Genomic DNA, 12,426 nt, shown 5'->3' with positions numbered 1-12,426 from the left:
AACAAGCCCTCTAAATAACTCTGCTCTGTCCTGACTATAGCCTGAGCCATGGTGGGTTCAGAAGCAAAAAATGCCCTTAAAAACACCTCATGGACCTTCAGAGTGGCTCTCAGATAGATAACTCCAGACTCCACAGCAGGGGCTCCTGTGCAGCATAAGGCAAGCAAAGGGCTGGATGCCAATCCAAACATTCCTGAAGGAATCCCATCGTGGGTGCCCCCTCATCCCTGTGCCAGTGGAGAGCAGAGATGTGCAGCTCTCCAAGGTGTCGTCACACTTCTGGGTGCGTTCTTGTGAATTTTTCTCTTCTGTTTTAGAGAGGAGAGTAGCTTCTCATGATTTCCCCTGTTGAGGAAATACCCAAAGCTCCCAGCCTGACATGAACTTCAGGCAGCATTAGATGGAAATCACTTTAAGGGACTGTGTGTGTTTTCTATCAGTGTCTTGTCTGAGCCAGGGAACCCAAATGCCAGCGAGGTGCTGTGAGATTATTATTTTCTTAAAAGCAAACCTAAAACAAAAAAAAAACCCCAACCACAAGTGTTGTTGCCAGGCAGGGGGAGTGTGAACCTCCCTCCCTGCGACCGAGTCTGGTCCCCACTGCGCATCCGCCGCCGGTGCAGCCACCTGCAGCTCCTGCTCCGGCGGAGCCCCGAGCCCCGCAGCGGCGCCGCAGTTCCCGGGGCCGGACGATGTCCATCGGGATGGGACAATGGAGAGGGACCCCAAACTTCCCCGTGTGTGGGCGTTCCTGACGCTCTGGCTGCAGAGGAAGCAGCGAGCCAAGCCCTGCAGCCTGCAGCTGCCTGCCCCCAGCCAGCTCGCCAGCCCGGTCAGTACCGCTGCCACCTCCTGCTGCCACCTCCCGCTGCCAGCTCCTGCTGCCACCTCCTGCTGCCACCTCCTGCTGCCACCTCCTGCTGCCACCTCCTGCTGCCAGCTCCTGCTGCCACCTCCTGCTGCCACCTCTCGCTGCCAGCTCCCTCCGCTTCCCTTCCTGCCGCCGGCTGATGCTTCCCGTGGATGTTCAGGGCACTCTGGTTTGCTTTTCCTTCTCTGCCTTCTGGGATAGTTTCTTGTGGTGACTCTGGAAGAAGCTGACCTCAGTGGCACACAGGTGGTTTTGTGCTGGAGACTTGTGTGTGCTGCCAGCCAGGCTGTAGGAGCTTGTCACAAGAGTCCTGAGTGCTGAATTCCAAGTTGGTGGATGAATCCATGAGGGAAAATCCCTTGTGACAGCAAGATACCAAATGGCTTCTCAGTGTTTCTGTGGTAGGAGGATCACAGGATGGTCTGGGCTGGAGGGGACCTTAAAGCCCATCCAGTGCCACCCCTGCCATGGCAGGGACACCTCCCACTATCCCAGGTTGTTCCAAGTCCTGTCCAACCTGGCCTTGGACAATCCCAGGGATCCAGGGGCAGGGCCTCATCACCCTCACAGGGAAGAATTTCTTCCCAGTGGGTCTCTCCCTGCTGTGGGCTCTCTCACCAGAGAGCTGACTGGTAGGAGAAGCTGAACTTGGCTGGCTCCTGCTCCAGCTCTGGAGGTGGGAAGCTGTTCCTCACAGCAGCTGTCTGCAGGGACTAAGCCTCCAGATGGACCCAGAAGTGCACAGTGGCTGGTTGAAGCTGGGAGATCATTGGAAACACGAAAATGTGCTGTTTAAGGGGTTATGGGATCTTTATTTCCTGTGATCATCGAGCCCAGGGAAAGGCAGGATAATGCCAGGGAGCTCCTGTGCCCCTGCCCTGAGTGCCTGAGCAGCACAGGAGAGAGCAGAGCTCCCACCGTGGAAACAAAGCCACTTCTTGAACTGGGAAAAACCCAGCCTGAGAGTGGGGAAGGGGAGGGAGCACAGTGCAGGTGGGCAACCACATCCATGGGCACTGGAGAGTGGGAGTGGGCTGGGCACGAGGACAGGCAGGGCTGGCACCTGCCTCTGGCTGGCTTTAAAAGTTGCTTTGATGAGGTGGCTCCAGACTAAGTGTCTGAGTAGGTCTAGAAAACAAAGTGTAAATTTTTCCCCCCAACTCTGCAAGGGAAAAAAATAAATTGTATTTCCAGCTTTCTGCAGCTTCTGCTGGCCATAGCTTCCCCAGGGCTGGGGACAGCAGAGTTTAATACATTTTTGAACATACTTGCTGTCCTTTGGGTTCAAAAGTTTTGCTGGGAATAGGAGGTGTTTCAGCATCACCTTAGGGTCTGTCGCTGTTTTGGCCCAGATCTCTTGGTGGGTTTATTTTTTTTATGCTGGTTAAATCTATTTTTTCTTCTTTATTTTTTTTAAGTAAAATAATGTGTTTTAAACAAAACATGTGCCAGAGACCTTGGCTTCCCCTCAATCTTCTTGAAGGCTGGAGTCTGTTAAAGCATCATCTGTATGTGCTGAAGATGCACTAAGACTTATGTTGCAGAGTTGCTCAGATTGCTGAGCAGATGGGCTCCAACATGTCTGATTTTTGCCAGCCCTGGCCCTGTTTTGACAACAGTGCCGTATTTTTTGTGTTGTGGGATTTTTAGTGGCATAAACACTCCTGTTTTTGCTACCAGTGCCTCAAAAAGGAAGGTGCTTCTCAAGCACTCTTCTGAAATGTAGTTCAAAGCAGCTCCTGTGGTTGGGAGGGAGGGCTCTGTATTTACCTGGTCCTGCCTCCCCTGACTTATTGATTGCAGATGCTGATACCTGTGACAAGCAGCAGCCTTTATGGTTCTCTCACGTGTGGCTCCTGTGAGGCTGGAGCTGCAGTCCTTGTTCCACAATGCAGAAGGCTGCTTTCCCTTGCTCAGACGTCCCTGCCAACCGTGTGCCCTCTGTTTCAGGGGGAAGGTGTCGTGCAGGAAATCAACATCACACACCATGTGAAGGAGGGCTCGGAGAAGGCTGATCCCTCACAGTTTGAGCTCCTGAAGGTGCTGGGACAGGGCTCTTTTGGCAAGGTGAGATCACTTCTTCCTATGTGGCATGCCAGGGAAATTATTCTGGTGACGAAAGGAACCATCCCCAACAAAACCACTTTCCTGACTCCCAGGAATGTTCCCGGGCATGTTCCTCCCTTCTCAGAACTGCTGCTGTGTGCCCCAGGCTAGGTTTGTGCCCTCTTTTATGGTCCAGTTTCCCTTCTGTGAAGGAGGAAGGAAGTAGCCTGTAGCTCTTATCTATTTCAATAATCCAGGTCTCTTACGGACCATCTGCTGACACATTAAATCAGCTTTATGTCAGTTAGTTACCAGCTGACAGTGGGGGCTTGGACAGGACTGTGTGCTGCTGCCTGGGAAAATGCAGCAGAGGCTTTGCAGAATCACACAAAAACTGGAAAAGACTTCTGGGATCATCCAGTCCAACCAGTAGCACTGCAAAGCCCACCACTTGCAGGTGGTGTCCTCTTGATGCTGCCTAAAACCAGCTAGAATGAGATATCAGGGAAGGGTAGGAGATAAAAATCCAGAGCTGATGTGACTGGCAAGCCAGGAGGCTTTAGTGGTACAGTGAAGCATCAGTGCCTCCAGTCACAGCTCCCAGGCATCAGCCCCAGCCCCACAGGAGCTGCAGGAGTCAGGAGGTGTGGAAGGCTGGAAAGGAGAAAGTGCAGCATGAAATTGGGGGGTGAGAGGAGTCAACATGCAGCATTTCCCTGGAAACCCCATGGGAAAGCCTGAGCTTCTTAAGGACACTCTGGGTTTGCCACTTTGGGAAGCATCCTGCCAGTGTTTAGTATTTGGTGAATGTGGTGTTCTTGTGCTTCAGGTTTTCTTGGTGAGAAAAATAACCCCCCCAGACAGCAACCACCTCTATGCCATGAAAGTGCTGAAGAAGGCCACGCTGAAAGGTAGGAGGGAGACTCCTCCTGCAGTGCTCTGATCCTCTGTGACTTAAAGAGCACTGGGGAAATGTCACTGCTGGCCCTGGGGTGGGCTGGGTGAAAGAGAAGCATCTTTATCCCAGCAAAATATCCTCCTTTTCTTTCACCTGTTTAAGAGCATCGTGATGGAGGTGGGAAAACACCTGGCTCAAGCAGCTTGGTGCTTAAGGCTGGGATGGGGCTGGACACTGGCCAGGGCCTTTTTCTGTGTCTGAGCTGCTCCTCTCTTCCCACAGTGCGGGACCGACTGAGGACAAAGATAGAAAGGGACATCCTGGCTGATGTCAACCATCCCTTTGTGGTGAAACTCCACTATGGTGAGTGGAGCTCATTGGAGTGCTGGGAGAGTGAAAAACGGGTTCAAGGGATACCACAGGAGAGGGGCTGCAGCTCCAGCAGACTCTGGCTGCCTTTAAACACAAGCCCCTGAACACAGATCCTTTCCAGGAAGGATTTGTGGTCCTATGCCTGCTCCAGCTAAGGAATGGGGAACTGAGCATGGACTGGGAGCAGAGGTTTAAACATCAAATCCCTGGGATTAAAACATTAAACCATGAGAAACTGAGAAAGCAGAGCTAACTGCCTGAGCTGGAGTTTGGCAGGGTTAATGCTCTGACTGGGGAAAGCAAGGACAGCTTTGTTGCTGTAAGGTGACTAGCACCTCTCCCAGGAAAACAGCCCTTTCAGGAGGGTATCACTGCCGGAAAGGGAACCAGACCCCCATAAAATGAGGATTTTCTGCAGTGCCAGAGTGCTGTGGGGAGCTCCCATTTCAGCAGGAGGGACAAGCCATCTCCTTTACCCCATCAGCCCTACCTGCATTTGACCCAGGAACCATGCAGGGCATGTGCCCAGCTGGAGCCACTGGGATTTAAGTGATTAATGTAACACCACGGAGCCTTCCCTCAGTGCAGGGCTCTGATTCCTGCTCTGGCTTGTGTTTCAGCATTCCAGACGGAGGGGAAGCTGTACCTCATCTTGGATTTCCTCAGAGGAGGTGACCTTTTCACTCGGCTTTCCAAAGAGGTGGGTATGCTCTGGCATCTCGGTGGGCTGCTGAGGCTCAGCTCGTCTCTGCTTATGGCCTGGAGAAGTAACTGACCTCTGCAGTCCTTGAGAGGGTGAAAACAGCCTGCTGCTAGTCCAGAGCTGGCACGAGGAGAGGGTGTTGTGGGAGTCCTGTGCTCCAGCAGAAAAGCAGCAGCACAGGTGGCAGGTCCCACCCCTGCAACAGCTTCAGATGAGCATTTCCTAAATTAAGGAAGAAATTGTTCCCTGTGAGGGTGGGCAGGCCCTGGCACAGAGTGCCCAGAGCAGCTGTGGCTGCCCCTGGACCCCTGGCAGTGCCCAAGGCCAGGCTGGATGGGGCTTGGAGCAGCCTGGGACAGGGGAAGGTGTTCCTGCCCATGGCAGGGGTGGCACTGGATCCATTGAGGTCCATTCTGATCCAAACCATGAACGGGTGGGGGAAGTCTGGAAAACGTAGGGCAGGAGGGAGCAACATGGATTTGGAAGACCTTGCCTGAGTGCAGGAGAGCTGCTGGCATTGTAACCCAGCACCTCTCTGCTTTCTCGCCCTGCCTGCAGGTCATGTTCACTGAAGATGATGTGAAGTTCTACCTGGCAGAGCTGGCACTGGGGCTTGACCACTTGCACAGCCTGGGGATCATCTACAGGGACCTCAAGCCAGAGAAGTACGTGTGGCCAGCTGAGGCAGCATGCCAGCCCTCATCCAGCCCAGCCTGGAGTCAGGGAACAGCTCCCACTTTCCAGAGGGGCTGGAGGGTGCCCCGGGGCTGGACACAGGGGAGGTGGTGGTGCCAATCCAAGGCTGCTGCTCCTCAGGTCGGTGGTTCCAGCCATGGGCTGTGCCTGCCACAGGCTGAGCAGAGATCCGTGGCAGCCTCCAGCCTCCAGCTTTAGGCATCTGGGAGCCTTCAGAGGGAGAAGGGACCAGGCTGGGCTCTGCAGAGCCCACTCCAGCTTGGTTATCCTTGCCTGGGGTATGTGGGGGTCAGAGGGGGGTAACCTCTGGGACCTTTGGTTTGCTCTGAAGCCGAGGGTGTGGAGAGGAGGGAGCTGCTCCTGGTCCCACTCTTGTCTTGGTGGCACAGCCTAAAGCGCTGGGAGGAGGGACAGGTAACTTTGGATTCTGGGAGCCAAAGGATGATCTCAGACCATCCCCTGCTGTGCTTATCACAGACAGTAACACCTTGTTTTTCCATTCCTGCTGTAGCATCCTCTTGGATGAAGAAGGGCACATCAAACTCACAGGTAAGGGGCTCCACTGAGCCTTGGGCTCCAGCAAGCTTGGTTCCTGAAATACTGAGCTGCTTGAAATGCGTGGAGCAGTGTGCTGACAGCTTTCTCTTGTGCAGATTTTGGTTTGAGTAAGGAGGCCATAGACCACGAGAAGAAAGCCTACTCCTTCTGTGGGACTGTGGAGTACATGGCTCCGGAGGTGGTCAATCGCCAGGGCCACTCGCACAGTGCTGACTGGTGGTCCTACGGGGTCCTCATGGTGGGTACCCTGCCCAGGACTGGAATGCCAGCTTCCCCTGCTCCAGAACACCAGACACGGCTCTGTGTGTCCTGCTGACCCCAGAGAGCCCTAAGGGGCTGTCCAGGCCTCCAGCCAGGAGCGCTGGTCCCTCGAGGCTGCTGTGCTGGGGCTGCTGGGCTGGGAGGGGGCTGTGGGGTGTGTGGGGGTGTCCGTGGAGTGCGTGGGATGCATGAGGGTCTCTGTGGGGTGTGCAGGGGTGTCCGTGTCCACCCCAGCGCCGGGCCCTCGCTGTCAGTGCAGATCTGGTGCCACCGTCTGGCAGCTGCTGGATCCCAGGGCTCCGGCAGGAGCAGGCGCTGGCCGGGAAACGTTCCCAGGCAAGCCAAACTGCTGCTGGGAACTCGCCGTGCCTGTGAGCCCTGTCAGAGCCAGGCTCAGCACCCCTCGCGAGCAGGAAGGGGCAGTGGGATCTGTGCAACCGAGCCTTGCTCAGATATGACCCCCCTTCTTCTCTTTCCCTCCCAGTTTGAAATGCTCACGGGGGCACTGCCATTCCAGGGCAAGGACCGTAAGGAGACGATGACCCTCATCCTCAAGTAAGAGTTTCTCTCTCCTGTCTGCACAGGAGGGGTGTTGCAACTGGGGTCTCTTGCAATTCTGTGGCATTATTTGGCAAGTGGCACCATATCAGTCATCTGTTTAAAGGGTGCAGTGTAAATGCCAGAGAGATGATTGTGCATTTTGGGGGTGGAGGTGCTGCAGTTGCCTTGTGGGTTGACTTCTACAAACCTGCAGCTGATTGCATAACTTCCTCCCCAGAGCGAAACTGGGCATGCCACAGTTCCTGAGCACTGAGGCTCAGAGTCTCCTACGAGCCCTTTTCAAAAGGAATCCAGCCAACAGATTAGGTAAGGCCTTGGTTTTTTTTGGTTTCTGAGGCTCTCTGTGGCACCTGGCTGTGCTGCCTCCCTGGCTGTCCCCCTGGCTTTGTTGGGGTCTCAGTACAACATGACCTGTGGTGTCTCTTGCAGGGTCTGGGCCAGATGGGGCAGAGGAGATCAAGCGCCACCCTTTCTACTCCACCATCGACTGGAATGTGAGTATCAGAAAGAGCAAAGTTCTGCACCACTCAGCACCAGTAACACAGTGCTGGCAGCAGGAATAGCACAGTCCTGATGCTTGGCCAGCTGTGGGAGAGCCACCAGCCCCTGTCCCATCCACTCCAATAACCCTTTCCAAAACCAAAATTCTGTCATCTAACTGTCTCATACCTGGGTCTGTCACCTCACTGAGCTGTAGCAAAATGCTGAGACGCAGAATTTCACAAAAATCTCTTCCTGGCATTCATTCCTCACCAGCCTTTGCACCCTTTGGGAGAAGGTGCCTGGGGGGAGCATTTCCAAGCTGTTTTTGCAGCTGTTTTTTGGGGTTTGTGTGTTTTGCAGAAGCTGTACCGCAGAGAAATCAAACCCCCTTTTAAGCCTGCAGTGGCCCAGCCAGATGACACTTTTTATTTTGACACAGAGTTCACGTCACGGACACCAAAAGGTTTGTATGACTCGAGGCAAAGCCCAACCTTCCTCTGAGATGTCACTCTGTGACTTCACACCAGGGAGTATCCGGCACCAGCAGGTCAAGGTTTCTGCACAGGGAAGGTTTAGGTTGGGTATCAGGAATTTCTTCTCCCAAAAGGATTGTCAGGCTGCCCAGGGCAGTGGTGGAGTCACCATCCCTGCAGTGGTTTAAAAGTCACGTGAATGTGGCACTTGGGGACATTGGCAGTGCTGGGGGAATTGTTGGACTTGCTGATCTTAAGAGGGCTTTTTCAAGCTGGACAATTCCATGATTCTCTGTGGGATGTTAGGGGTAAACTCAGTGCTGCTGGTGTGGCTTCTGTCTCAAATAAATTACAGTAGCTCCTGGGAGCAAGGGGGAGGCTTCTGCTGCTCAGGCTCTTCTTGAGCTGTCTCTCAACTCCTGCTGCAGATTCCCCGGGTGTGCCCCCAAGTGCAGGGGCCCATCAGCTCTTCCGAGGCTTCAGTTTTGTGGCAACCGGGTTAATGGAGGATGGCAAAGTGAAACCTGCCCAGCCACCCCTTCATTCAGTTGTGCAGGTAAGGAATGGGGACAGAGGAACAGCTCTTTGGAGGTGCAGGGATGCTCCAGGTCTGCAGGACCCTCTGCACCACCTGGAGCCTGAGGCAGTTCTCTTTGGAATTCTTGCCTCCTGTTCTTTCATCACCCCTGACTGTCACATTGTGCACAGGCTGTCAGGGCAGTGGCTGTCAGGGCTGTGGCTTTCCTGTCCCCAGGTGGATCTGTGGTGGCAGGGTGTCTGTAATGCCCATGGGCTGGGCAACCAAAGGCAAAGGCACCGTGCTCGGTGCAGGCAGTGTTGGCCCACTGACCTATATCTGCCTTGTTCTCCTCTCCTCCTGCTGGGGAGGAGAAGATGTGGGATGTAGCAGACAGTCTGACAGCTCTCTGTGTGCTGCAGTTAACTCATCGTGTTGCACAAACCCTTCCCTGAACCCTCCCAGCTGAGCTGTCCTTTGTGCCCCGGCAGCAGCTGCACGGCAAGAACGTCCAGTTCAGCGATGGGTACGTGGTGAAGGAGGCCATCGGCGTCGGCTCCTACTCCGTCTGCAAACGCTGCATCCACAAGGCCACCAACATGGAGTACGCAGTCAAGGTGTGGATCTGCCCTCCCAGCTGAGCTCCCCCGTTACATCTTTGCCCAGAGCATCTGTGGCTACCCCTGGATCCCTGGCAGTGTCCAAGGCCAGGTTGAACAGGGCTTGGAGCAGCCCGGGATAGTGGGAAGTGTCCCTGCCCCTGGCAGGAGGTGGATCAGGATGAGTTTTAGGCTCATTTAGGACATAAAAGGACAATTTCTGTGCTGCTCTGCAGGTACCTGCACTTCCCTAGGAATAACAGGGAACCAGTGTCCTCCTCCTTCAGAGTGGGGAGAGCATCTCATCTTCTTTGCAAAGCTGTGGCTACCTCAGGTCTTAACAAAAGACAAAATTTCATGGGCTGGGGACACAGAAGTGATGAAGCAACTTAAGTATTTCTAGAGCTAAAGAGATGAGGGGACAGAGTGGATACAGAACAGAAGGTCTGCAGGGCTCCAAACTCAGCTTGTGTGCATTGTCCTGGCCCCTTCCCCATCCGTGCTGGCTGCAGTGTGTCCCTACTCTTGCAGGTGATTGACAAGAGCAAGCGAGACCCTTCTGAGGAGATTGAAATCCTGCTGCGGTACGGGCAGCACCCAAACATCATCACCCTGAAAGATGTGAGTGTGGCTTGAGAGACTTCCCCGTACTTTGGTTTAGGAAGTGCAGACTGGCAGAGCTCAGCCCCAGCCCACCTCTGCTGATCCCCGTCTGCTCCTTGGTGATGGGAGTACAAAAGAGAAGCTGTGGAAGCACATTTTGATTACCCCACCCATGTTTTCTTTGGCAGGTGTACGATGATGGGAAGTATGTGTACCTGGTGACCGAGCTCATGAGGGGAGGGGAACTGCTGGATAAAATCCTCAGACAGAAATTTTTCTCTGAGAGAGAAGCCAGTTCAGTCCTGCACATGATCTGTAAAACAGTGGAGTATCTGCATTCCCAAGGGGTGAGTGTGGTCATAACTGTTTTCCTGAGAAGCTCCCTGGCATTACACCATGCTCCCTTCTCCTCCAGGGAGTAACTGTGCCCATCATGACAATTATTTCTTGCTGGTGTTGCCCTCTGGGCAAAGCTGATGTGAGGCCAGAGCAGGGGATGAGCAACTCAGGGAGCTTTCAGACCTTTATCTTCTTGGGGTACAAGCACTGCCTTTCTTGGCTCCACAGGTGGTTCACAGGGACCTGAAGCCCAGCAATATCCTCTACGTGGATAAATCAGGGAACCCAGAGAGCATCCGAATTTGTGACTTTGGCTTTGCCAAGCAGCTCAGGGCTGAGAACGGGCTCCTCATGACCCCCTGTTACACAGCAAACTTCGTGGCACCCGAGGTGAGCACCTTAAGGACCTGAGACCCTCCAGCAGTCCCCTTGTCCCGTCCATAGCCTGTGCTCCCACTCGGCACAGTGGGTCTACCCTGTTCCCATCTCCATCCTGCCCTGGAAGAGGCAGTTACAGAAATACCACTTGTAGTAATGAATCTATTTGGAATTCTGATATTTTAGTCCCAGACTTTGCTGTTCTGTCCAGCTCTGGAAGCTTTGCATATGGACTGCACCCGGGTCAAGTCCCTCTTCTGAAATGAGCTCAACAGGAACCAAACACTTTTTTCCCTTTGCTTGTGTTCAGGTCCTGAAACGCCAAGGCTACGACGAGGGCTGTGACATCTGGAGCCTGGGGGTCCTGCTGTACACGATGCTGGCAGGGTAAGGCAGTGGCTGGGGCTGTGACCCCTGTCTCCAGTGTGCTCTGTGGGGACAGCTGTGCCTCTCCTGCCTGGGTCAGTAAATCCAGGGCTTTTCTCTCTCCCCTCTCCCCAGCTGCACTCCCTTTGCAAATGGTCCCAGTGACACTCCAGAAGAGATCCTGACACGGATAGGAGGGGGAAAATTCTCCATCAGTGGCGGCAATTGGGACACTATTTCTGACATGGCCAAGGTAGGGTTTGATATTTGTTAGGGTTGGGGTTGCTGTGAGGCACATACAGAGCAGGTTGGGGAGGGAGCACACAAAAGAGAGAAGAAAACCAGCACTGCAGTTTCTACCCTACACAAATCCCTCCAAGCAGCTTTGTTTTAGCTCTGGCTGTGATATTTGCATGGAAAACCAACCTCGTGCTTGACCCATGTGGGGTTTGCTCTGTGTTCTACCCCCCAGGCCTGCCAAAAACATATTTCATACAAAAAGGCATTGATGTCTGGGGACTTTAAACTTGGCCTCTGCATTTAAATCCTAATCTGGGGGTGTACATGGGTTGTTTTGGTTTTTTTGCATTTAAATTATGAAATCTTCTAAAGTCCGACTTTCCAAACAATGCCTGTAGGATCTGGTATCAAAGATGCTCCACGTAGATCCTCACCAGCGTCTCACAGCCAAGCAGGTTCTGCAGCATCCTTGGATAACACAGAAGGACAGTTTACCCCAGAGCCAGCTCAATCACCAGGACATTCAGCTTGTAAAGGTACAAAATCTGGAGTGGGAAAGCAGGAGGGAAGTTTAAAGAGGTGTGAGCCAGGGCGGGCAGTACAGACGAGCAGGGGTTTTTGGGAGAAAGGGGAGATTCTTTAACAGCATGTCAGTGCAGGAGGGAGACTTAAAGAAACAGGGAAGATGCTTCTGGCTTTGTTCGTGGATGTGGCTGCTCTGCTCCCCTGTCTTGTAAAGCCATGAGTCTGAAGTAGCTCTCCTGCATCTGAGTGACTCCTCTGTGCCCCTCTCCAGGGCGCCATGGCTGCCACATACTCGGCACTGAACAGCTCCAAGCCAAGCCCTCAGCTGAAGCCCATCGAATCCTCCATCCTGGCACAGAGGCGGGTGAAGAAACTCCCCTCCACCACACTGTGAGGCCCCAGAGTGCAGGAACAGCCCGGATTTTGCACAGCTACAGAAGAGGGGGACAGGGGACGGGCAGAGTCTGCACAGGGGAGTCTGGGGACTTGCTCTCATGAGGCCAAGTGCCTTCCTGCTCCTGAAAGACTGGCTCCTCCTCATGTGGACTGATCTTTGCTGAGAAAACTTCAGTGTAAAACTTTTTTGACGTGTAAATTGTTGATTTATAAAGAAATCCATCTGTGTATATGAGAAGTAGAATGTATAACTGATATCAAGTGGCACTAAAAAGCAGCTCTGATTCACCCTTCCCTGTGTAGGACCAGGTATTTGTTGTTGCTACAGCATTTCTTGGAACTGATCCTCTCCAGCTCCACGGCAGCTGGAAGACTGTGTCACACTTGGAGTTTAGGCTTTGGGGCTTTTCCTCCCTCAAACTTTGGATGCATTTCCCAAAGCCAGCCCTGCAGCCTCCCAGTCAGCAGCACTCGTGTCCATGAAGGACTTCCCTCCTCTCCAAGTCCTGTGTGTTTGTTCCACATAAGGTGGATTTTGCAG

General features: G+C 53.6%; 1 protein-coding gene across 2 annotated transcripts in view; it reads left to right on the top strand.

The window, feature by feature from the left end:
* RPS6KA1 (ribosomal protein S6 kinase A1) overlaps nt 1-12,179 on the top strand; it is a 30,187-nt gene extending 18,008 nt beyond the window's left edge. The window contains exons 4-23 of one of the 2 annotated variants that reach the window (XM_077788522.1): nt 2,822-2,938; nt 3,747-3,828; nt 4,098-4,178; nt 4,808-4,887; nt 5,449-5,555; nt 6,098-6,135; nt 6,240-6,382; nt 6,890-6,960; nt 7,184-7,272; nt 7,396-7,460; nt 7,810-7,912; nt 8,351-8,478; nt 8,934-9,056; nt 9,570-9,659; nt 9,830-9,988; nt 10,209-10,370; nt 10,669-10,745; nt 10,860-10,977; nt 11,363-11,500; nt 11,761-12,179. In XM_077788522.1, coding sequence (XP_077644648.1) covers nt 2,822-2,938; nt 3,747-3,828; nt 4,098-4,178; nt 4,808-4,887; nt 5,449-5,555; nt 6,098-6,135; nt 6,240-6,382; nt 6,890-6,960; nt 7,184-7,272; nt 7,396-7,460; nt 7,810-7,912; nt 8,351-8,478; nt 8,934-9,056; nt 9,570-9,659; nt 9,830-9,988; nt 10,209-10,370; nt 10,669-10,745; nt 10,860-10,977; nt 11,363-11,500; nt 11,761-11,883 — 2,094 coding nt within the window. In that variant the 3' untranslated portion in view covers nt 11,884-12,179. Of the gene's footprint in view, nt 1-2,821; nt 2,939-3,746; nt 3,829-4,097; nt 4,179-4,807; nt 4,888-5,448; nt 5,556-6,097; nt 6,136-6,239; nt 6,383-6,889; nt 6,961-7,183; nt 7,273-7,395; nt 7,461-7,809; nt 7,913-8,350; nt 8,479-8,930; nt 9,057-9,569; nt 9,660-9,829; nt 9,989-10,208; nt 10,371-10,668; nt 10,746-10,859; nt 10,978-11,362; nt 11,501-11,760 lie in introns of both variants that reach the window. The other variant, XM_021534948.3, reaches the window with a different exon arrangement.
* Nucleotides 12,180-12,426: the final 247 nt, after the last annotated feature.

The sequence above is a fragment of the Lonchura striata genome, chromosome 26 (genome assembly GCF_046129695.1).
Source record: "Lonchura striata isolate bLonStr1 chromosome 26, bLonStr1.mat, whole genome shotgun sequence".
Classification (NCBI taxonomy): Eukaryota; Metazoa; Chordata; class Aves; order Passeriformes; family Estrildidae; genus Lonchura; species Lonchura striata.
Note: the sequence above shows the minus strand (reverse complement) of the source record. Positions and strands in the feature narration are given on the sequence as shown.